We start from the raw sequence: 26,586 nt of genomic DNA on the forward strand, positions 1-26,586 counted from the left end.
TTTCATTTGATCCACGCTAGGCACTTTAACCAGCTAATGTCTGTGGCACTATGCTAGGTCCACAGAGGACAACTCCAAATGGATGCACAGCAAGTGTGATTTTTTGATGTACTTCCTTTAATAAACAAACGCATGAAATGCTACCACATCTTGGATGGATGATCGAATACATTGAGTTGGACTTCATTTTCTGGGTAGAAGCCAGAAACAAATCATTCTACACTTTTTAAATGAACAAAATCTTCCTCATTTTAAGTCTCAAGACAAAATTTGTGTTAAAATATGTGGTGGGAAGAAATATGCCATATCCAGGAACAGATTAATGCACACAGTCACATGTAATGTACAACACCTCAAGTGATGATGAAGTGGTGTAGCAAAATGTAAGGTACTTTTCCCTTGACATACAGATTTCGGAGCAGACTCTTAAAATTAACGCAGCCACAGGTGGACACAAACATGTTTTGTCTCCATAAACATTTAAGCATACAAAAAGTACTAAAGGACAAATACTCACTCCACATTTTGTAAAGCCTCAACAAGCTGCGTTTTTTGATCAGGCGACATGCGAGCAAACACAGTGCCATGCAATACCAGCTGGAAAAGTAAAACGTATATTTTTACAATGTTAATTTCACACTGCAAATTCAGATAGAAATCAGGATATTGAACATGGATCTTAGACAAACAATCCTTGTCTGATACTGACCTTGGGGACAAGATCTTGAAAATGTTCAATGATGACGGCAAATGACTTGCCATTCATTGCAAAATGGTAGTCAGTCGTCTGCTGGTCCTGTAGGCTGTCATTGACCAGTTTAATAGGAATATCCTACACATTAGGATAAATACAAAAAACAATAGGTGTTTAAGGACATTTACAAAATGAATTTGGAAAAATACAAAGTACGCTTTCTATTTCTCAATTATTTTTTGATAAATTGATTGATGGCAGATAAGCCCAACTGGAGTTCATTTCTTGGTTTCCTGTAACATCACAGGATACGTTTCCACCACTAACTTTGCTTTCACCATGCAATTACCCTCTCAATCTGCCACAGACCTTGCTGAATTCTAGCATGAGTCATTCAAACAAAATCTTTTTTGGGGTACTTAAATTGTTTCAGTCAAGAAGTACTTCCTCTGGAGTACCCGTTTAACGACTCCTGCCTCAGGACCAAATGTTCAGAAACCACATCTCCACAAAATCATTTTAATGGCAAATACTGTGGGATAAATTCCCTGACTTTAGAATCACCAATTGTATCAGAATAAAAACATATATAATGGATTACTATGTTGCTGCCCCAAAAATTGACCTCAGCAGCCATGATTCTGAACCAATCAATCGTTCTAGGTGCCTAGCAGGTGTTGCCGATTTTCCCTTCCATAAAGAACAAAACAAGACAGCAGGAAATAGTTTTCCCATAGTCCGAAAGTAGGTCAAGTAGCCTGCATAACCTTTTGCCAGATTATCAAAATGATCTCAGTTGTGCCAACGTACCAACCGAGCACGCTTCTTTATCCACTAGTATGCCATTCGATTAATACTCTTCAGTGCAGTGGCCGTCAGGCAACAGCTATACCGAATAGTAATAAAACATTAAACAGTATTCAGGGTGAAATCGAGAACATAAAAACCGTACAAAATCTTGACACACAAAGCTTGCTGCTATGGTCCACTTTGCATTTGTAAAGCGGACATATGTGAATATACAATATCAACTAAAGTTCAAGTGGGTGCTTAAACAAAGATATCAGTGTAGTCCACATCTTGCGAAATAGACCAATCACTATGCTTCACTATAGGAACCTGATGCTCATTACCTGCAGTATCCTGATGACCTGAAAGAGGACACAGGATGGCATTGAGGCCGAATCTATGAGCATGGCATTTCAGAAGAACCGGGTCAGCAAACGTTAACCTGGCAGCTGACCTTTGCAGTACTAAAACATGGAATAGAGGTCATCTATTTCGTTGCCCAATAGTATACACTATTTGATAAAGCAATGTCTAAAACTCCCACGCCTAGGATCAACAGAAACCAGCATCTCACTCAAAATGCACATGCTTGGCCGGTGTTTTAACAGAATGTCCCAATAAAGGATGTTATAACAAATGAAATCCAACTTGCACCTCTTACAAAAACACCTTTTGATAATGTTGCCATTGCAGACCAACAGTCTCCTTAACAGCTTGAGGTGTGGTTAATTCAGACTTAATCACAAGCTCCCCTAAGGAGAAGAGGAATGCCACCAGCACCACCTTTGGAGCACAGGGAAAACAGCCAATGAAATGTCTTTGTCTGATGTCGATAAGGAAGCACTTGCTACATTTAATGGCTATGGTAATCAGTGGACGTATGGTTCTAAAACAGGTGGTAACTATGTACAAATTCAGGGAGAAACACAAGTATTCTTCACAGAAATAAATGCCACGTTATGAAAACTTTTTAAAAAATTACAAAAATGCAAGAAATGCTGCTAAGAAATTAACCATAATTACAAGCCATTATATTGATGAAGCAGCCCTCTCTACGAAAAATATTCTATTATATCCATTTATTAGATATTTAATGTCACAAAGACTGAAAAATTATAGTAAGGATTTACAAACACTCCAGTGGGGAAGGAATGAAAAAAAAACGTCTTCGAAGGGGAAATACATTCACAAATAAAATTAATTTTCAAAAGGGATAGATCTTCCTAAGCCATCCCATTTAGCCAGTTATGATTTGTATCTTTGGAATACATTTAATTTTCGAATGATTAATTTTACGGTGCAATATCCCCGAAAGAGTAACACCCCAACCCACCAATCCCACGCCAAAATCTGAGACAAGAAACAGGCTGTTAATATGAATGTTCTGTTTTATTTCAAACAGTAAATCAATAAATTAGAGGCTGGCAGCTTGTTTATAGAAAGGAAAACACAACCTGCACTATAGTTAAGTTGTGTCCAGTAGTTTAAATATTTGACGGTGAAAGGGGTGCCCTCTTCTCCCAAAATTATAGTGATTTCTCCCATGGCGCTTTGCAGCAGAGAGAAAAAAATGAAAAAGACGCCCTTTCTTCCCAAAATTCTACTGATAATAACTTTTGACTTGCTGGATGGATTTGAATGAAATTTCAAAACAAAATGTCGTCAGCCCCTCCCCTCCCCCATCAACTGGAAATTCTGCTAACAATACATTATAAAATGAAAAAGTTATTAAAAAAACAGTTTTAGTTTTCAGCCCATTCATTTTCCCATAGAGAAAACGTTCAATAAAACAAAATCACTGTTTTCAGCCTACCCGCATTAATTTTCCCATAGAGAAAAAAACGTGCTGTTTGTGAATCGCCGTAGCATGAAAACAGCAGATGTGGACCAAATAAGAAACAATTTAGGCACAAAGCATTGACTTAATTTCTTTGACTGGTTTTGGGTAAATCCATCCAGCAGTTTTAAAAATATTCGACAGAGAACAGGGTGCCCCTGCGCCTTAAAACCTTTATATCGTTATTGGTGCTTTGCAGCAGATAGGCTGATAGGCTAATCATGTTTCATTTGCTGGATGGATTTGGATGACATTTTTTCTAAACCAAGAGATTGTTAAGGGTCCCCCCAAATTGGAAATGTTGGGAACAATTCCACAAAAAATAAATCGCTTATTGGGAATGGTGTGAATAGTGTATAGTGACCACGGTGGCCGTGGCCACCTAGTGGGTCCAAAAGAAACATATCGGAGGACCATTTACAGTGGACACGGCCGAAGGCCATGGCTAGTGGCCCAGTAGTGTTTTAAATTATACTGTGTGCACGGCCAAAGGCTGTGCTCACTGGCCAGGGCCTAAGGCCCTGGCTAGTGGACCCAAAAGACATGTATAGTGGCTACAGCCAAAGGCCTTGACCACCTAGTGGGTGTAAAAGAAACAGATTGGGGGCACATATACAGTGCACATGGTTAGTGGCCCGTAAAAAAACGATGTTATGTTATGTTATATTTATAAGGCGCCCTATATACCATTGGTATGGTCTGAAGGCGCTGGTAGGTTGAACGCCCTTGGGAACCGAGGTTCAGGTCAGTAGAGAGAGTCAAAGACGTGTGTGCACACCGGGTATGTGTGCAGCTGGTGCGGTATTCGTGTAATAGCTGCTTCTTAGCGGTGGGTGTGGGGGTTGAGGGATCAGGAGTATGTGTTTGTTCTGGCAGGATTTATCCAGACCGAATGTGGCTGCGTTAGGCCTGAGGAGAACGCCTGGCTGGGGGGGGGGGTGTAACCAGCAGTGTTTACTTAGAATGATGGGGAGTGAGCGGCTGAATGTTGGTATGAGAACAGTTATACCGTATGGTGTCATAGTATCTCTGTGTTCTAGTTCAGTGGTGGTGTAAAGAAGAGAGTAAGCGTGGGGTGTGATATGATGGGTTATATGCTCTTCAAACGTTCCCTGCATTCCGAACCATACTATGTACGTCACGCAATTCTATGTGCTCCAGTCCATTCTATGCACATTTATTCATTCATGGGATTCCAATCTGCCCCACGCATGCACTCCTGTCCGTCACACGCACTCTCGTCGGTCACACGCATTCCCGTCGGTCACACGCACTCATGTACACTACTCCGATCCGTTTCGTGTATTCCAAGTTGTTTTATGCACTCCATCCACATATTTCATCTGTACCAATTTGTGTATTCTAAGTTGTTTTATGCTCTCCGTCCACACATTTTGCCCGTATCATCTTCATAATTCATCCCTTCCACCCACCTATTTCACATGTTTCATCCACTTATGTCACCCGTTTCGTCCACATACGGCACGCGTTCCATCGGCACCCGTTCTATCCACATATGTCAGCCGTTCCATCAGCATTCGGCACCCGTTACATACATATATGTGATCAATTTCATTCACATATATCATTTGTTCTATCCTTATAGAATCCATCTACATACTTTACTCGTTCCGTCCGTTCTACGCATTCAGGAGTTCTACGCACTCATCAATACTGCATGCATTCCGCGCTCATTCGTTCTATGTACTCATCTGCTCTACACAACCTGCCCGTTAAACTCTAGGTACTCGTTCACTCCGCTATGGGCACTCGTCCCCTCTGCGCACCCCTCTTTTCGTATGTACTCATTCGCTCATATGCACTTGTCTACTCTATATACGCAGTCACCTGCTCCCGGCACTCACCAGCCCGCCGCACTCACCAGCTCGCCACACTCACCAGCTCGCCACACTCACCAGCTCGCCGCGCTCATCTGCTCCCAGCGCTCATCCACTCTCCACACTCATCCGCTCCTCGTAATCATCTGCTCCCCCCACTCATCTGCTCTCCTCACTCCTCCGTGCTATGTACTCACCCGCTCTATCTACTCATCTGGTCAATGCACTCATCCGGTCAATGCACTTGTGCTTTCCACGCATTCAACTCATCTGCTCCCTGCACTCATTCGCTCGCCTCGCTCCTCCGCTCGCCTCGCTCCTCCGCTCTATGCACTCATCCGCTCTATGCACTCATCCGCTCTATACATTCTCTGCACTTCCGTACTCATCTGCTATCTACACTCATCCGCTCTACATGCACATCGGCTCTACATGCACATCGGCTCTACATGCACATCCGCTCTGTACATTCATCAGTTCTATGCACTGCTGCATTCTACTCGCTTCTCTGTATTTACGCACTTGTCCGCTCTACACGCCCAGCCACTCTACACACTCATCCGCTTAACATGTTCATCCATTCTATACACTCATCCGATCTACATACTCATTCGATTTACACATTCTTTGATCTATATAGTCATGTGTTCTTCCACTTATGCATTCTTCCACTAAGTGCATTCATCTGTTCACACCAACCACTCTACGCACTCATCTGCTTAACATGTTCATTCATTCTATACATTCATCCGATGTACATACTCATTCGATTTACACACTCATTCGATGTATATAAGGATCTGTTCTTCCACTCATGCATTCTTCCACTCAGTGCATTCAACGCTTCACCCATTCTAACTATTTCATCCACGCCATTCACTTTGTTCCTTCCTCATGCATTATGTCATTTCAGCAGTTTAAATCTCCTTACTGTTTCCCTATGGTTTATTCTTATTATCCACTTCACTGTTTTGATCTACTTTACTCGTTTAATTCAGTTTGTCTTTCTAGATTATATTCGGGATTATTAGCTGTCAATTTCTCGCATCAGGTAGTTTGTTGGATTGGTGATGCTGTTAGTCTGTTTGGGTTAGTTTGGTACCGGTTGGTTTCAGGGGAAGAGCCAGGTTTCAGCAGTTTGCAGAAAGATGTTAAATCCTCAGTTAGGTGGATGTGGGGTGGGAGTGAGTTCCACAGGGCGGGGGCCATGGCTGAGAAAGATGATCCGCCTAACCTGACTGAGTTTGTTTTAGGTATGACTTGGAGGCCGGCTGAGCTTGATCTTAGGGTGCGCGGGGGGTGATAGGGTTTTAGTTTGTCTTGAAGATGTTGAGGTCCGGTTTTATGCAGTGCTCGATGGGAGATGCATAAGGTTTTGAAAGTCACCCTTCGGGCTACTGGACGCCAGTGCAGCGTCTTAAGGGCTGGAGAGATGTGGTCCCTTGGGCCGAGCGCAAGTAGCATTTTGGCGGCCGCGTTTTGTGCCCTTTGGAGTTTATTCAGTTGGTACGCGTGGATTCCGAGGTATAGGGGGTTTGCATAGTCCAGTCTTGATATAACGATTGATTGGACCACAGAGAGTCTGTTGGGAAAGGAGAGATATGGAAAGATGCGCCTAAGGGTTTTAAGGTGGTAGTGGCAGGACTTTGAGACGTTGTTGACTTGGCGCGAGAGTGTTAGGTCAGAGTCAAGAGTGCATCCAAGATTTTTCACTGAGTTGCACGGGGTCGGTGAGTTGCCCATGGCGGATGGCCAGGGTAGTGGGTGCGGAAGAAGTTCAGAGTTGCCACATAACATGATTTCCATTTTGGAGGGGTTTAACAAGAGGTTGCTTTGGGTCATCCAGAGTTCTATGTCAAAGAGGCAGGAGGCCAGGTCAGGTCGGGAGTTGGGTTTTGAGTTCATTAGTTTAAGAATGAATTGAGTGTCGTCGGCGTAGTTGTAACACAGGATGTTGTGTGAACGAATTATTGGAGGGAGGGTGATCAGGTAGAGATTGAACAGGAGGGCAGATAGGCATGCTCCTTGTGGGACTCCTGTGTCGACTGGTCGGGCTTGGGAGGTATAGGAGGAGAGTATTGTTATTTGGTACCCATCTTTGAGGAATGAAGCTATCCATTTAAGAGCAGTTCCATGAATTCCTAGGATGTGGAGGCGGTCTAGGAGGAATAAGTGATTGATTGTATCAAAGACGGTAGATAGGTCAAGAAGGATTAGTGCGGCGCATCCCGCGGAGTCTGCCGTCATTTTAAGGTCATCCCAGATGGATGTTAGTGTGGTTTCAGTTCCGTGCCAGGCTCTGAAACCTGATTGTGCGGGGTCTAGGAGATTGTTGGCTTCGACAAAAGCATTTAGTTGGGAGTAGGCGTTACGGTCAATGAGTTTGGCAAGGAATCTGGCGTTTGAGATGGGGCGGTAGTTTTTGGGCTCAAGAGGGTCGAGGGAAGGTTTTTTAATTAGTGGTTTGACATGAACCGTTTTGAATGCGTTGGGAAAGATACCAGAGGAAAGGGAGGCATTTATGATGGATCTTGCGGGTTCTCCTGCGCAGGTGGAAGCGAAAATTTCTTTGAGGGTTGTGGCCGGGCAAGGGTCCAGCGGCGAGCCAGATGGTTTGCAGGCAGATAGAAGTTTGAGAAATTCCACTGGTGATATTGGGCTAAAGGATTCGAACGTTGGTTGCGTAGTGGTCATAGATGGTGGGATCTGGGGGAGGGGTATTGCCTGGAGGATGTAAGAGAGCCAGCTTGGTGGCTTGAGTATTTGTTCTTTCGAGAGCCCTGGTGTAAAAGTGGAGGCAGAGTGAGTCGCACCGTGATTGTGAGGGGGTTGGGACGGTCATGGTGTAAGCTGGTTTGGTGAATTCAGAGATGATTTTGTGGAGTTCCTTGCTTGGGTTTTTGCAGTTTAGGATTCGAGAGTTGTAGTGGAAATTCTTTGCTTTTTCGGATTTTGGCCTTGTACAGATGGAGGTGTTGGGCCAAGGTAGCACTGTTCTCCTTGGTTTTGTCTTTCTTCCATTTGCGTTCTAGGTATTTATATAGTTGTTTAGTGGTCTTCAATTCAGGAGTGAACCATCTAGGGAAGTGTCCACGGCGGGTTGATTGTTTGCAAGGGGGTGTGAGCCGCAACAGAGATGCGTTGAGCCATGAGTCAAAAGCGTCAGGTGTTAGTTGTTTATTGAGTTGGGAGGTAGGAGGTGGAGACTGGAGGAGTGCGTCGGCAAGGTCCGGGACGATTATTAGTTTCTTCCAGCATTTGCATAAATTCGGTGGTTCAGATTCGAGTACGGGAGGGGGGTCGGGTGAGCGAATGGTGAAAGAGAGAATGAAGTGATCGGACCAGATGATAGGGGTGGGGGGGTTTAAGTGAATCCGGGTGTTGGAAGTAAAGATGGCATCAAGAGTGTGCCCTTTATAGTGAGTAGGGCCATTTATGTGGGGTTGGAGGTTAATTGCGTCTAAACCATCAACCAGAGAGTGTGTCATAGGGTTGGTGGGGATGTCGAGCCATATGTTGAAGTCTCCAAGAAGGGTGAAGTTGGGCTGGTTTAGTTGAAGGGTGGCAATAGAATCGCAGAGGTTGTTTGCAAATTGTCTATCGTAGCCAGGGGGCCTGTAGATTATTAGGAAGCTATGTGAGAGCAACGGGGAGAGGGATAGTTTAACGAGGAGTGATTTGCAGGAAGGAATGGAAGGTTGGTTGTCGATGATTGAGGCGTGGAAGAGAGACTTGAAGACGACTGCTACTCCCCCTCCTCTAGAGGGACGGTTCAGTGGGATGAGGGAGTAGTCAGGGGGGGAAGGCTTCACTGGCGATTGGGGCGAAGTCGTCAGAGAACCAAGTTTCGGTGATAAAAACCAGGTCTGGTTTGTCAGAGGCGAGGAGGTCAAAGATTGAGTATCTGTTTTTTGCTACCGATCGGGCATTAAATAGGATGCAGTTCACATCGGCAGGCGGGGTTGGTCTCGGGGTTGGAGTGGAAGGGGGTGTTGGCGGAGAGGGGGGAAGGTGGAGAGGGAGAGGGTGGGTGATGATCTATGGGAATAGTGGGCGAGCAGAAGAAATGGCGGGCTTCGGGCGGGATTGGGCAGCTGCGTGTGTTAGGCTGATCGGGTTTGGCTCGGGAGATTTGAAGGTGGGGTGTGGGCGGTTAGGAGTTTCAATTACAGTTGATGAGAAGTCGAGGGAGAGAGGTTTCAGGAAGGGTGAAGCTACGGGGGAAGGAGGTGATTGGTGGAAAGTGGTGGTGGGTCAAGACAGGGGAGTCGAAGAGTGCTGAGTGATTGAGGGGGACCAGGTACGATTCCTCTTTAGTTTCTTTGTTGCGATTGGAGTGTGAGAGAGGGAAGGGGGGAGGTTGGAGGGGGAGAGGGATGCGGCTTTGGTTCTTGCCAGGGCTAGGCGTACAGTTTTTAGATCCTAGGATATGCTAAATTAGGTGGTCTATTTAGTTGTAGTTACAGTTACGCTGTTGGTAGGCTTTCTTCTAGTAAGCTGGAATACCAGTACGTTATTAAGGAGAAGTTGAATGTAGCAACACCCCAGGTATGGTTTTAGTTGTACTTTTAGGTGGAGTTTAGGAGGGATTTCTAATTGTAGTTCTAAATTCAGTAGGGGCACGCTATTAGGTACACTTCCAAGTTCAATTTGCACAGAAATGATAGACTATTAGGCGCCCTTCTAGCTTCAACTGTACACAGAGATATTTGGCTATTAGGTACTTTTAGGTACACTTCTAGATTCGACTGTACATAGAGGTGGTATTGGGTCTACCTCTGGATTCAGTTTTGTATAGAAGGGATTTTAGACTATTAGGCACAGTTCTAGTTTCTACTTTATACCGATGATATTAGATCATTAGGATATTGGGCTCACTTCTAAATTCAACTTTCCGCATGGAGGCTATTGGTCGCCCTTCTACATTTAACTTTCTCACAGAAGCTGTTGGGCACACTTCTATATTCAACTTCACAGAGAGGCTATTGGGCACACTTCTAAATGCAACCTTCCACAGAGAGGCTATTGGGCACACTTCTAGATTCACAGAGAGGCTATTGGGCACACTTCTAAGTTCAACTTCTAAATGCACTTCTAAGTTCAATTTTAATAGGTACGCTATTGGGCGCACTTCTAAATTCAACTTTTCACAGGGAGGCTATTGGGCACACTTCTAGATTCACAGAGCGGCTATTGGGTATACTTATAAATTCAGCTTTTCTCAGAGAGGCTATTGGGCACACTTCTAGATTCACAGAGCGGCTATTGGGCACACTTCTAAATACAACTTTCCACAGAGAGGCTATTGGGCACACTTCTCGATTCACAGAGGCTATTGGGCACACTTCTCGATTCACAGAGAGGCTATTGGGCACAGTTTTAAATTCAACTTTCCACAGAGACGTTATTGGGCACACTTCTAAATGCAACTTTTCACAGAGAGGCTATTGGGCACACTTCTAAATGCAATTTTCTACAGAGAGGCTATTGGGCACCGTTCTAAAATCAACTTTCCACAGAGAGGCTATTGGGCACACTTCTAAATGCAACTTTTCTCAGAGAGGCTATTGGGCACACTTCTAAATACAACTTTCCATGAGCGGCTATTGGGCACACTTCTAAATTCACAGAGAGGGTATTGGGCACACTTCTATGTTCAACTTCTAAATGCACTTCTAAATTCAGCTTTCACAAGTACGCTATTGGGCGCGCTTCTAAATGCAACTTTCCACAGAGAGGCTATTGGGCACACTTCTAGATTCACATGGAGGCTATTTGGCAGACTTCTAATGCAACTTCACAGAGAGGCTATTGGGAACACTTCTACATGCAACTTTCCACAGAAAGGCTATTGGGCACACTTCTAAATTCACAGAGAGGCTATTGGGCGCACTTCTAAATGCAATTTTTCACAGAGAGGCTATTGGGCACAGTTCTAAAATCAACTTTCCACAGAGAGGCTATTGGGCACATTTCTAAATTCACAGAGAGGCTATTGGGCACACTTCTAAATGCAACTTTCATATGTATAGGACAGAATTTCCAAATGCAAACATACTGCAGATATAATGAATTTCCAGTGGTGATGAAGCGTGGTAGGGTAGTATGGCGTGAAGTAGTTGCTTCTGGCCCTGCCCTTGCCACACTTACTTGTTGGCTTCTTGCTTCTCCTGCAGATACCTGCAGATACGATTTGGAGTCATCTCTGAAGGAGTCGTCCTTTGCCTCAGGTCCTTAGCCGATGGGCTGCCGGGCAGAGGGCTGCCCTGGGCCAACTGGCAATATAGGTGAGTCCTCTCATTTTGGACCAGTCAGAGCAGGGGGGGGGGCGGGATCAGGGAGGGGGATGGCCGGTAGAATCAGGAAGTGGGGAACGAGGCTCAGCGCGAGGAAATGCGGCTACAGCAGAGGCCCTGGATGTTACAATGAAAATAAGGCTACCTGGGGTCTGCAAATGGACAAAATGCTGCAGCGCCTCTCACCTCGCTCTAGTTGAAAAGAGTTGAGTGCGAGCGGTGCTGCTGACTAGATTGGGAGGGCCTGGAGACGTTATCCAATCAGCGCGGGGGGTGGGCGGGATCAGGGAGGGGAGTGGCCGGTAGATTCAGGCATAACAAAAACATTGAAATCCGCTGAAAAAATATATTTGTTAAACGGCAGTTAAGTTGATCAGATTTAACGCAATAAAACCCTTGAATCAGCGGATTGGAAAGTCATGACTAGTTTAACTCAGCACATTCCCGTTGCAAAGCCCATGAGCACATACATATTATAAGAGAAGGAATTCACAATGACATACAAAATGGCATTATGGGGGACATGACATTATGGGGGGAAATCAATGGGAGCGCACAGAGTTAAGCTGGTCATGACTTCTAAGAAGTGCAGAAAACTTTTCAGATTTCTTTTTTTTAATGGAAACTGTGGGTTTCATATGTCAACGTGTTTACCAATCCCTTCAAATCTGTGAAATAATCCGTACACCAAAGTCGCAAAACCAGATATAATACACTCCTGTAAAATTCCAGGAAATGTGTAAATAATTTGTAACTGTTGGGAGACAAATATACCCTGCACAATTATAGATTCTAGCACAATCTATTTTACATCTAAATCAACAGAATTTCATGTAATGGCCCGTTCCTCGCTTGAGTGACACAGCTCGTAAACAGTTTCCACAAAATACTTTTAATTGCAATCTGGGTATTAATTAATGTTTGGCATATAAATAAAAAGAAACTCACAGTAGTGACTGAAGTAATCTTAGTACATAGTCTGCTTTCCTTCCCACTGCATGGGTGTCCCGGTTCAAGGACGAGGCCATTACAATTGTCCCATGAAAAAAATGTAATTTCCCATTTAAATTTGAAGCATGCTAGGGAGTGGCCATAACCATGCCCCGCTGGCCCCGCCCACTGTCACCTCACCTCAGTCCCTTTTGTAGCATCGAACCAGAGATTGACTCATCTGCTAAATATTTTATTTAGAGGGATGGTGGTGGGTCGTATGGAGGAAAGGGGACTATGGACTAGGAGTAACTCATTCACTACTGTGTGTATTTTTTTTATTACTGCTACATCCCATTCGCTTTACTCCGTACTGTATGGGCAATTGAAACCACTCTCTCTTAGAGAGTGTGACGATCCTGATCTTCGAGATTACGTCACTTCTCCCAAGAGGGGAGCCCCTTTCCATGAGACTAGCGAGGTTAGATCCTGGCATGGCTGACCTTCTTCCTCCTGGACCAACCCGCCCAGGTCCAACTTGGGTCCTTTCTCTCCACCACCTCTCTCTCCTCATGTGGTGTCCTCCAGCATTCCAACCTCTCACCTAGGCTCTTCAATGTCTATCTGTCCCCTTTGGCCAACTTAATCTCCACCTTCTTTTCTAACTTTCAGTTTAATGCGGATGACACTCGGCTCTCTTTCAGGCTTCCTTCAGCCATCTCATCTCGCTCACTCAATCCTGAATGTCTATCCGTGATCCACGATTGGTGTGCCTCCAAGACTCTCTGCCTTAATGCCAGGAAGTCGAAGATACTTCTCATTTGGATCCCTGCTCCCGCTTTCCCTTTCCCTTTCACTATGACCGCCCTCCTTGGGCCCTCTACCTTTGCCTTCCTGTGAGGAAAATAACCTCTTCTCTCCTCACATCAAGGACCTTGCCAAAAGGAACCACTTCCAGCTGCACCTCCTCACATGTATTCTACCTTTTCACACTTTCCCCCAGAAGCTCTCAGTCTCCAGAGCCCTGGTTCTCGCTAGGCTGGACTACATCAACAGCCTCTTTCTCAATCTACATGCCTCTATTCTCTGAGCTCTGCAACTAATCCAGAACTGGGACTGCAAGATCTATCCTTGGCCTTGAGCCCAGGGACTGTATCTCTCCAGCCCTGAAATCTCCCCACTGGCTCCTGGTGGCTGCAAGGATCAAGTTCAAGACCCTCTGCATCGTCCACAAGGCTTTCTGGGGCCCGGGCCTGCACAACATCCAACTGTCTCTGCTCAAATACCTTCCTGCTTCGCTCTGCTGGCTCCAACTCTGAGAGTCAGACGCTTCTCTAGACAGAGTGCGGGTAGATATCTCTCCTCTGCAGGTGCTTCCCTCAGGAACAGCCTCCCAGCCCTTCTCAGACTTGAGCCAGATCACCTGAAGTTCTGGAAGCAGCTCAAGATCCTCCTTTTTGCCTCTTCCTTCTCTCTCTCTCGCTTCCCTGCTAACTTATCTGTCTGCTGCACTGACTGGTTGTCTGGTACCCTCAGAGTCTCACTGGGTACCAGTCTCCTCCTAGACTAGTTTTGCTTGCACTGCCTCCTGGCCTACCAGGCACTTGGGGGCTGTAAGCCGTAACCCTGCTTGCCCCGAGCTGCCCTGTCCGCCCTTCCCCGCTTCCTTGCACTTCCCCTGGTCACCTCCCATTGCACTTCTCGTTGTCGTACTTGCACGATCCGAATGACAAGGCCTAGCAGGATCATATCTGGTCTTACTTCAGTCTTCCCTCCCTTGCTTTGTGACACCTAGAGACACTTGTGTACAGGTGCTTTATAAATGCCATATTATACATTATAAATGCCATATCAAACTGATAGTCCCCCTGGGGGTGTTAACATGTGGGAAAATGTCCCCCTGGGGGTGTTAACATGTGGGAAAATCTCATAGGGAGAAACTTCCCTCCTCAGGACTAGGACGTGCATCTGGGACACGGCCCCTTTTTCTCCCTACCTTATGGCGTAAAAACATCAACCCACCCTTCCTTACCTATCAAAGTCTGTGACGATGTGTTATGGTAATGTGGAAGACAGTCTCACTCTGATAGGTACTAGGAAGAAGAAGAACCCAAGAACGCTACCAGTAAGCATGAAGAGAAGTCAAAAGACAAGAGAGAAGTAGATCATGCTGTGAGGCAACTCCCTGGTCAGTTCCGTAAGGCTGTGGTATTGAAGAGTTTAGGAATCGAGGAGTATCTGCCTCGTCCCAGTGGGAGCAAACTGAAGGACAGTGTTCAAGCAAGAACAACATTAAATCTGTGGAGGGCACTTAAAGAAATGATAAGGAATCTAAAATTGCAGTAACTCAAGAGAACAATGCAGAGTCAAGGAGACCTCAGGGACTCTCTCTCCTGTGTCACTGGGACAAGTCGAAAGACAGTGTTCAGGTCAGGAGAATCCTGCTAAAAAGCCGGTTATAAACCAGGAGAAGGGAACCATTCTCCTAGTATAGTGATATCCGGGGACCTTTGTGAAACAAACTGAGACCGAGGCGAAGGGAGTCATTCTCCTTGGTTAGAATATAAGCACTCTTATGTTAGCCTAGTGATTTGTGTTTAAGTGACAGGGATAGAGTAGGAGTTTTGACTAGGACAGTACCTTTGCTTTGGACATCACGGACTGTCTGACAGACCACAGACTTAGTTTGGTTGAGGTAGGGAAACTACCTCTAGCTTTGGGGATAGATAGGTTTGCATTTCTTTTTTTTATGAATACAAGTCTATAGCAACAAATATGCCTTCACTTGGTCAGACTCCTCATTCCAGGTCACCTCAGGAGGAGCACCAATTTGTTATAAGCTATTGGAGAACAGGTTTTTAAATACTGCCTGTCCAAAGGCTGCATCCGACCTCGCACTAGTGTCGGAGCAGTAATGTTTACAAAAAGCAAAAGGTGATGCCCATGTGGCAGTCCTGCCTATGACGTCCCACGGCCACTGCTGTGGCCTTACCTCTGGCAACATGTGCATGCATTCCTGCTTGTGGCTGTTTACCTTGCAATTTGTAGGATTCTGAAATTGCTGCTGGCATCCATCTGGCTATTGATGCTTTGGATGCGTGTGACCCTGCAGAGGAACCACCAAAGGTGGCAAACAAGGGTTCTGATTTTTTTTTTTAAAATGTTTGGTCCTATCCCAGTAACATTTGAATGCTCTGTGGACGTTAGGCAATGCAGAACTTTGCCAGCCTCAGATGTGGGATCTGGAAAAAAGGTTAGTACTATCTCGTGGTTGAGGTGGAAGGCTGATACAACCATAGGCAGGAAACCCGCATGGGTTCTCAGAACCGCTTTGTCCTTATGGAACACTTGTATGGCTCCTTTGCCACCAACACCTGAATTTCACAGATTCTGCGATGAGACGTCAATGCAACAAAAATACTGGTTTTCCATGTGACTAGCTTGATATCAATGGATGCCACTGGTTTATGAGCCAGTGCAGCCAGAATTGTATTGAAGTACCACACTGGATGGGGCTACAAAATAGTGGGATACATCCTCGTAAATCTCTCTTGCCTATAGGGTTAGCAGATGATAGTAAGAGATTTTCTGAATTCCTATATGCGCTGATGGCAGCTAAATATGTTTGAAATGTAGCCACTTGTGCCCCTGATTGTGCAAGATGTGCTGAAAAGGATAACATTGTCAAGAGAGCACTGCAAAGGGTTGACATTATTGTCCTTAGCCCAAAAGCAGAACCTCGACCATTTACTTTTATATTGGGATCTGGTAGATTCTTTTTGAGCATTTTGAATTATCTGTACATTATTTTGCGAAAAACCCAAGTATGCCAGAGTTAACTCTTCAGGGACAAGCCCTGAGGGCTAACTTGTCCCCAGCAGGGTGAATCACTGCTCCTCTCTGTTGTGCTAATAGGTTCTGTTGTGCTAATAGGTGTAGTTTCTCTGTCCACAACTGAATGGGCTTTTTCTGAGCTTGATGTAAGAAGTCAGAGTACCACACTTTGTTGTCCATTGTGGGACTGTTAATATCATTGTGCAGTTCATTGAGTCCTTGAGCTTGCAAAAGATTATGAATTAATGGAGTTGCAAGAAATGCATAGCACCAAAGCTCATCCAGCAGGATCTGAAAAGCATCCCTGTCAACACCATATTTGGGAGGCATGGGCAGAGAAGGAATATTAGGAGGTGGTCCTAGCAAGGTGGCAGGAGCAATGACTGGTCTAGTACCTGAGCGAGAGGAAGAAGCCCCTAACCCAGGGCCCCAGGGGGTTCCTGGAGTGACTAATTTTGTATATTATTCCACTGCGCTCTGCATGGTTGTTATGAATTGGAACAATATTGCATTTTCTTGGCAGAAAGTGACTACTTCAACCTGTAATTCCTGGACCACGGAAGCCAAATCCTGAAGCACAGCATCCATGGCTCAGTAGAGAAATACAGCTTGGTTCTCTCAGAAATCCTGGACCTTCGCCTCCCCTTCCTTGAAGAATAGGCCCCACAAGTTTATATTACACAGTCTGTGTGACAAATTCTCCCAGCCAGGAGGGCTACTGGCCACACACACACCCTCATGAGCAATGAAGAGAAGAGGAGCAGGAGCTGCACTAAAAGAAAGAATAGAAAATGATATTCCCCACTTTGATATCATAAAATGCAAACAAACAATGATTAATCTTACTGACCCCAGGTTAGGACACTCCTGTCGCTATGTGAATTCCAGTGAATGATCCTTCCCTACTGCAATTACCTACTTGAATCAAGAAAACTTCTAACAAACAGGATGCATGGGTCCGGAGCAACATTTACGACCGTTGCAAGAAGACTGGCATGCAGCATAATCCGTGCTTTTAAACTATGGGAAGCTTGCGTCATGTACGAGCCTATTTGGAAAAAGGTCCTATGTACGTGATATCGTACTCTGCCAGAGCTGATCTCACTCTGACCGGAATCTCTTGAATGACCTAAAAAACACAGCGAGGACCCAAGTGCCACGGAAGCACGGTAAGCATTTTGGTAATAATTAGGAAATGCCTGCCGCACCCATGTTCCCTTGGCGTGTAGTTCTACAGGAGCCGCTGGCAGTACTACGGCCCTGACAATCCCCCAGCGATCGCATGCATTGACCTATCCAGGAGGCATATAGAGGACATTTGGTGTTCTCCTGTGTTGCAAAAAGGTCCACATTTGGATGCTCGCAGGAACTGAACACTGTGCTAAGAGCTATCTGGCTCAGTTCCCATTCATATAAGGTGGATTCCAGCCTGCTGAGCCTGTAAGCTTCATCGTTCTCTTCTCCTGAATGATGAAAAGCTTTGAGCTGAATACCCAGATTTACAGTCCAATGCCATGTCTTCACTTTAATTTGCAAAGAGTTGGATTCTTTGTTCTCCCTTGCTTGTTGACATAGCACATTGCAGTGGAACTGTCCATTGTGATAAGGGCAGTCTTGTTCCTTATGATAAGCTGGAACCATTTTAACGTTAGTGCAATAGCCAGTAGTTCCAGATAATGTATATAATACAACTTTTCCTGCAGACTCAATTTCCCGTGAATCGCTAGGTTGTTCAAGGTTACACCCCACCCTTCCATGGAATAATCTGTGGTAATCATCACTGAATGAGGGGCTTGGCAAAAAGGAGCCCCCTTCATGATGGTGGACTCCTGGTTTCCACCATATTAGGTCTTGTTCTAAAGAGGAAGGGATCAACGTTTTTCTGATTGATATTTTGTTTGCTGGTCCCACAAACTCGTTAAATGCATTTGGAGGACTCTCATCTTGAGTCTGGGTACAGGTACTGTTAGGATGCAAGAAGCTAGGAGTGTCTCACAAGAAAGTGATTGCCTGCTGATACAATATCCCTGAATATCTCCTAGGTAGGGTATATTCTCTCTGATATTGTGTCCCACCTTATGCCCAGAAACACCAAGTTCTGTGATGATACTAACTCTGACTTCTTGAGGTTGATAGAAAAACCCAGGTTGAAGATTATTAGCATCAGCCTGTGACAGCATGGATTGTATTCACTGGCGAATTGACACGAAAAAGCCTGTTGTCTAATTAGGAATACATGTGATGACCCTCTATTCTGAGAACTGCAGCAATGGAATTCATTATTTTCGTGAAAACTCGAGGGGGTGAGTTTAGACTAAATGGAAGAACTTTGTACTGAAAATGTCAACCCATCACTGCAAAGCGTAACATTTGCCTGTGCAGGTGTTTGATGAATCCTGCATAGTAATCACTGAACCCCAGCCTAAAATTCTCCACACATGTGGCCAGGGGAAGGCAGCCGCTACCTGATCCTAACCCTGGGGGTGGCGTTATGAGGAAGCAAAACATGGGAGTAAATGACTGTCAGGGGGAAGTGGTGACAACCTTGGGGAATACATGGTGGCTCTTCTTATGGGAATGGGAGTCCTATCATTCCCAAATATGTAATGGCAGGCTGTCAGTGCACAAGTCCCTCCCATGAGAAAACCCAAATAACATTATATGAAATGTCACCTAGACAGAATACGTTTTATACTTTGGGAATTCATGAACCAAACGTGACATTCTCGTATTCTAATTCCTAACCCCAATGTTAAATCACCTGTCACTCATAACATCTCCAAGCTCTGATTGCATTAATTTCCCATATCATTAGAACTAAAGAGACATGAAAGAGTCAAAACCACTATGGACTTCAAGATCCATAATGCCTGGGGTACTGGGAGGAGGAGGGACACAGTGCTACTCAAAGGAATGTGTAGTCTAGTTGTTTGACATCAAGGCACCTGAGCGGGACATTGCAATCTGGGAATGAGTCTCAGGTGGGTGAAGGGGTAGCAGAGGCACACACACACTCATGAGAGAGGCCGAAGTGTTTGTCCAGCAGAAGCTGATGCAGGAAGAGAAGGCATGCGTTTTGCAGAGTATGAGCTAGCAGGAAGCAGAATCGTGGTCAGCAGCAGGGAGAGAAGCCCAGCTGTGTGGGAGACATGCTCTGGACCAGATGCAAGTTGCTCAGAGCTGTTGAAGGACATAGAGACCGGACGGAGCCAGAGGAGCTCCAGAGCTCAAGGACGTAGAGACCGGACGGAGCCAGAGGAGCTCCAGAGCTGCCAACAGGATTGCCAGTCTGCAGAGTGGCCGCCGCCACAGCAAGGAGTGAAGCAGATACACCAAAGCAAGCCAGTGAGTTTGCATTCAGGAAGAGGTAACCCCGGGGCACTCCGAGATGAACATTTACTAATGCCAAACAGTTTTGAATACCGAGAAAGTAGAACAACAACGCAAAACAGGCGCAATTCTCCTTTTATGAGATGCCAACTTGGGGAACACTGTAACCCACATTGCCAAGAGGCCAAAAAGAAGAAGTCAGAGGGCAAAAAAGGTCACAATTGTCCTTTTCTGAGATGCCAGTTTGGGGAAATCAGTAGCCATCTTGCCCACAGTCAAACGACTCTACCCTCCTCACATAAGATACTGGTATGGAGAACATTGGAACAAATGTTGCCACTAATAGAAGAGACCAATTGTGAGTAAACCAGGAAAGGACCAGTTGTAGTTAGTCAGGAAAGAAACAGTGGCTTTGAAGGGATGTGCTTGTGATAAAAAAAAAAGTGTTGTGGAAAGAAACTGTTAACTTGATCATCCTGAAATATTGTTGCATCATAAAAAGACAGTTGCTGTGCTATCATGACAAAAGTATTCCATTACATATTAACTGTGATATTCCAATATCTGGTTTACATTTTGGGAAAGATACTGTGTGAAGGAAACAATTGCTTTGGTTTTTGAACAAGTGTTTTTTGAAAGAGATATTTACTTTACCAATTGGAAAGCCACACTGAATGGAAAAGACACTTATGTTAAACTGAACAGAACTTGGTCAAATCAGAACTTTTTCAAGGGTTTTCCCGAATTGATCTAGGGAAAGGGAGCCAAGCCCTGGTCACAAGGAGTCCTTTGTAAAGACTATGGGCCTTATTACGACTTTGGAGGCAGCCATGGTGCTATTAGCACCATGGCTGCCTCCAAAATCGTGTCCGGGTTGCCTGAATTGGGATATACCGGGCCATTCTGACTTTGGAAGGCCAGGCATTTCCTCCTTCAGGGAACCCGGGCCCGGTCCTTCCCCATTCCCATTAGAGCACCCATAGGGCTCAATGGGAACGGGGAGGGAGCTAACAACGGGCCAGTCAATTACAGGTCCGTTGTTAGCTCCCTGGTCCCCTTGCGGGACCCGTTATGGGCGTCTAGAAAAACCAGACGTCCAGAGCGGTTCCCGCGAGGGGACCTCGTAATAGTGCGGAGTGGGTTTAACGGCACCAGCGCCGTTAAACCCATTCTGCACTAGTCGTAATGAGGCCCTATATGTTGGAACCTTTGCACTATTTTGTTGAACTGAAGTTAGATACATTTACCTTTTGCACTTTGGTTTTATATATTAGTGCGAGGGTCAGATACATTTGGACACTAGGTCAACTTTTCTTTAGTTTTAGTTTGCTAGGTAGGAACATTCTCGTTAGGATAGGTACAGATCAGCGTTTAGCTCAAACCTACTTTCCTTTAATAAAAATGTCAAACATTGAGAAAACTACAACTGTGTTTCCATCTCGCATTTCTCACTCCTCACAGGGTGCCAAATGGGAACATGCAGATAGGTGTCCTTTATGTCCAAGGAGCACATCCATTCTCCGCAACAAAGAGCCTCAGCTATACGAGCTTGTGTCACCATTGTGAACCTTTCTATGGGAAGGGAAAGGTTGAGATATGATGGATCCAGCACTACTCGCAGGCCTGCCTGGCTCTTTTTGTGAATCAAAGATTCTTGAGAAGTAGCCCAGACCTTCCTCCGCTTGTGGGACTTTTCCACTGCCTGATCTTGAGCCAGCTTTATTATTTCTCTGAGAAGTGCAGGCGAAACGATTTGTAGGAGGGGAGGCAATGAAGGAGGGGGGGTTGTAAGAGGGGGTTGAAATCGAAAACCCATGGAATTGATTGATCTGAGCCACGTGGGGGTTGAAAGGGTTTATGCTATACTGCCACATGCTGGGCTAAGTCTGCCCCCAACTGAGGTATCGTGAACCCAGGCACTGGCCTCATTAGTTTAGTTTATTATTTGTAGAGCGCACCTAACCCTGAGGTATCTGGCACTTGAACTTCGGTAATTGTTACAAAGTAAAGTACATACACAAATCGTTACACAATGCATACACAAAGTGACAGTTGACACAAGGCTTGTTGAAATAGGTTATAGATTAGTCAACATAGCAATATCAGGAATAAATTGTTAATTTGGATCTGAGGCTTGTGAGGAGGAGTGAGGGATGAGAATAACCCATTGACTGCTGTACGCTGCTGTTTCCTATGGACGGTACGTACTGGGCGACCAGTTAGGTTGCCTGGCTCTCCTGTCCTGAAATCATCTAAAGCCCCCGAATGATGGTGGTCTTTGCTCCGATCTTGGTTGCACACTTAAACTGCTTTGGCGCAGGTTTAGACAAGATTGGCAATGATTTATCCGTCCGGGTGCTTGTCTTCTTTTTTGTTAATTCCTAGTCTGTAGAGGAATAAAAAATGTCTGTTCCCTTAAAAGCAAGGTCTAATGTTCTGAATTGCACATCGGCTGTAAATTCAGTGGTGTACATCCATGCCGACCTTCTCATATCCATTGCCACGCACATGGCTCTGCTAGCTGCATCAACGTGACATACCAAAGCTTCTAGGATATCCTCAAATTATTGTTGCTTCTACTAAGACGGCTTGGCATTCTATTGGCAGGTCAGGTAGAAAATCCCTGATCTTCCTTTATAATTTTTGGTTTGCCGTAGCAAGCAATGCATCAGCATTTGCTTGTCTGAGGTGTAAACCCGAATTTAGGTACACCTTTATGCCAAAGGATTCCAAAAGCTTGTCATCGCTAGATAAACTAGACAATGCAGATGCTGCCGATGCACACCCTGTGTAAGGCTTTGAATATAGGGATGTGGCGGCTAACACCGATGAATGTGGTTGTGGATGGGTAGCCGAAAGAACTGATTCACCTTCCAGTTTCCTGAACCTGGCATCAGGGTGTTTGGTTGTGGACTGAGTAGTGTGAGGTTTAGCCACAATTCGTTCACAACAGCCAATACACCTTTTTGCAAAGGTATTCCAGAGTGGTTGGTTTGTCTTAAAGATAAAACCTCAGACAAAACACCTGCTTCCTCTTGCTTCTGATGCAGTATTGGTACTCTAAGGAATTCCGCCAGTCCACCAAAGCGACCATGAAAGGCTTTTGCCGAACATGACATACCTTTCTCTTCATCATCAACTTTGTATTTGTGGGCAGACTTTCCCTCATGGGTACCAGACCCCAAAGCCACATACTGAAGCGTGTCAGCTGGCTGTGTTGGTGGTAACAGAGCCGGTATCGTGCTAGCAACCACTTGTGTTGGTGGAACATTAACCTGTACTGGACGTGGAGGTGGTGGAGGAGAAGAAACTGGCGTTGGAGTCATCAAAGCAGATAACTGCGGCTTTGGTGGAGGCCTCAGCGGTTGAACTCATCGTACCACTTCTCTAATTAAATCCATCATAATGCCAGTGATTTATTGAGATCGCATAAGCAACACAAAATGGTCGAAGAACTAGAACCGTTCTTTACATGCTGCTTGAGATGATTGTCTCTGCGAAGCAGCAGCCACTGCAGTTGTTGGGGTCTAAGTGGCAGAATGCTTCTCTGAGACGTGTCTGGCATGGCACCCGGTAAGCTCTGTTACATTTCCAGATGGTAAGGAATATGAAGTTCACCAGAGCGACTGAGTTTGATGGCGTTCACCTCTTGTTGCATCCCCATAGCCTGACGCGGTCGTCAGTGGTGAGCGTCTGCTTGGCTATGAGGCCCACTCCGAGGCGGGGTGGGGGGGAATAACCCACTGAATACTGTGAATCTTCTTCTGACATACGCCCTGGTGTGTCAAGTTTTTTGGCCGCCATGTCTGGACAAGGTCTAATTGGGATACCCTGCTGTTTGCTCAGTGCATAGCCCAGGCCAATATGCTCCTTATTGCCCTCGGGACATTTCCCAGTAATGTGAACGACCTTGGACGTAGCTCCGGGAGGCTTATTGCCCTCAGGCACAGGACCGCGTACAAACGCCCCCTCAGGCCTAGCCCCTTGGACTGGCCCCTCAGCGATGTCCTGGTAGAATCAGACAACCCCTCTGTGCGTACACCAGTAGCCCTTGGGGCCTCAGGCTTAACCCCACTGTTAAAGAGTCTCTACGACCCCTCTCAGCAGAACATCATTCTGAGGAGTCTTCCGCGCTGAGGTGGTGAAGAAAAAATGTGACTTACCAGTTTTTGATTTCCATCGAGTGAAGGCCTTGAGGTGCTCTGGCGGGGACCGCAAGAAGATTTCCGTCCACCTCGAAAGACGATTCTTGAGTGACATCAGTGTAAGTGCGTCACACGCCGCACAAGAATCCCACCGTGATTAGCCCCCGGACACACTAAGCAGAGGGTCTGAAGCCAGAAAATATCTGTCTCAGGATGTGCACCTGGAGAACCCGATTGGAGCCAACATACTCCAGGGAGATGAGAAGGAAAACATGCGATGAAAAAATAAGCTGCGCAGCCAAAAAAAAAAATAAATAAAAAAAATAAAATTGCACGCACTACCGCACTGCAGGTCCGATCCTGTCAGAGCGGAAAAGAGGACTGAGGTGAGGCCCGGTGGGACGGGGCCAGCGGGACGTGGTTATACCCGCGACCGCACCCTAGGATGCTTCAAATTTAAAGGAGAAATTACATTTTTGGAAGGCAAAATAGTACCAGACCTGACACTGTACCGTGATGCCCATGCTGTATGGACAAAAGGGGATGGAATTTAGGAGTATTATATACATATTATATTTGTTTAAATGCACTTCGGTCATTGTACTCACTTCTAGTGTGTCTTTCAAAGACGCAGGGCAGGTAGGAATATCAGCCAACTTCTGGCATCACCGCCAGATACTCTTCCTTTCAGTGTACACACAAACTCTCCAAATCTTTATCAAGTAATCCGGTTCTGCCTTTAGAAAAGCCTCTGTATTTAGTCCCATCTTGAAAAGGCCTTCTTTGGGAGATTGTCCATTAGCTGCATTCAGGTTGAACTTCAATTCGCTGTTCTCCTGTCGAACAAACTCTCTAACTTTAATATTTTCCAAACACTTTTGCTCTATTCCTATGTGTTTCAGTTTAAAACGGCACCAAGCTTCACTGATGCAGCATTGCGTGATGTACCATTTTTGGACTGGCAAAGCCTGTGATAGGTTCTCTTCACTTACTCACAGCAACTACTTTCGTCCTCCTTGCTTTGATTGGCCCACTGAATTCTCTGGTCACAAGGGTATGAATAAGCAAATGCAGGTAGTAGTATCTTTATTAAATAAGATTTCACCATTATTATTGGACAATTTAGCTTCCCTGAACACACTGGCATTATCTGACAGGTACTCAGTTACCTACTGACCAACACTTCGACATCACTGATGTCGAATTAATAGATTCTCCTTCATTATAGGAGCAGATATTTTTACATTTGACTCTTGGGTGATACCATGGTTGATAACCGGTTGGGCTTTCAACAAACGACCAATGAGGTTCACTTTTTTCGCAGATAATTATATTCTTTATCCATGTTCAGGCTGAGCTTGGATATTAGTTGAGTAAAATACATCCCCGTTTTGTAAACAACAGACGGCACTTATTGAGTTCCATATACTTCAGGACTCGCACACGGGATTATGACGTTGCGAAATGCAAAAACCATAATGCTCCGGACGCACACGCCACACCACTGTGACGCCATCACGCTGTTACGTGATGACGTCACACCATAAACTGCGGCCATTTTTCAGATGCTGCATTCTTTGCGGCAATCGGGTTACATCGCTCTACATGACTTCTTTTGAAACAGGTAAGATATTGCTGATTAACCTGGCTGGATTTTATCCAATCATGGACACTTGATGCCTTAAGCAGAACTATAAATATATACTCCTATTGGTATTTACATTGGGGATTATGTTCCCATAGGTAGACCGTCACGAGTCAAGGAACACAACAAGTTGGATATACCAGTGACCAAGCGCCACCATTCCGAGCTGCCTTAAATTCGAATGGGGGTAAGAACCGTCATTTATCTATTAAATACCGTGACTGAGTTCTAGAACTTAATCCTTTGCTCTACACCGGACAATACAATATCTAGTTATCCCAAAAAACTCTACTTTCCCCTTAGATACGACACAAGGGCTCATTTAGCCCCAATCTTGTTGAAGCGAAATTGCCCAGCCCAATATTTCAAGCACTAGTGACCACCATTGGTGAACTAGAACACAAGCATTTACTTTGGGGAAACCACACATCAAGGTAAAATCTTGAATAATGCATACTTATTACTTTTCATGGTTGTTAGGACTAGATCCCTATACATTGGGATTACCCATTTCGTACTCATGATTAGCTTGTCCTAAGGCTTATTTTCAGTCTTTTTCACGCATATTTTTACAATAGGCTCATTTTATTGATTTTAGGCTACTTGACAGCCCCCGAATAAAGAAACCTGTTGACACAATATTAACAGTAATTGATTCAAACTGGAAGATTAATGTAGAGGAAGAATTGGACATTTAGGGGATTATTACCAGATGATTAATTGAACATGACAGAATAATGATTTAAATGATCTGCGAAACTAAAATCTTATTATGAATTGTACATTATAGATCAATCAGGGAACAGAGAAGAGGGTGAACAACTCCTGAAGAAGGGGAGTACCTACCCCGAAACGCGTAGTGATATACACATTAGCATTTTCCAAACTACATATGATTGGTGAATTGTTTTGAACATATGTGAGGAATCTGATGAGTACAATTGTTTACCCAAAAGTTACCTCTGATAATTTGAACTTGAGAATTTGATGAAACTAATTTATGTTTTTCTATGAATCACTAATTCTTTTTGAATGTTGGTTGCACCTTATGAATAATGAACCAAAGCTTGATGTGTGGAAGTGAAAAAATATATATGTACAACTGAAGTAAAACCGTAACTAGTTTATTTACATAAGATTGTGTTACAAGTGATTTTTCTTTGAAAATATACTACAGTAACTTACATATTGTTTGTTTATAAAATAACCTTTCGGTGTGCAGAGGAAGGGAGAGTTCCACAAGTGTGT

At 44.8% G+C, this 26,586-nt stretch overlaps 1 protein-coding gene across 2 annotated transcripts in view; it reads right to left on the bottom strand.

Annotated features, from left to right (window-relative positions):
- The window catches only part of ATP13A3 (ATPase 13A3), a 1,430,808-nt gene that overhangs the window by 323,299 nt on the left and 1,080,923 nt on the right, over nucleotides 1–26,586 (bottom strand). For both annotated transcript variants that reach the window (XM_069618570.1, XM_069618569.1), the window contains exons 22-23: nucleotides 710–832; nucleotides 518–597 (exon numbers count right to left, since the gene is read on the bottom strand). In XM_069618570.1, coding sequence (XP_069474671.1) covers nucleotides 518–597; nucleotides 710–832 — 203 coding nt within the window. The remainder of the gene's footprint in view (nucleotides 1–517; nucleotides 598–709; nucleotides 833–26,586) is intronic.

Source organism: Ambystoma mexicanum, chromosome 10 (genome assembly GCF_040938575.1).
Source record: "Ambystoma mexicanum isolate Mex_15411 chromosome 10, UKY_AmexF1_1, whole genome shotgun sequence".
NCBI lineage: Eukaryota > Metazoa > Chordata > Amphibia > Caudata > Ambystomatidae > Ambystoma > Ambystoma mexicanum.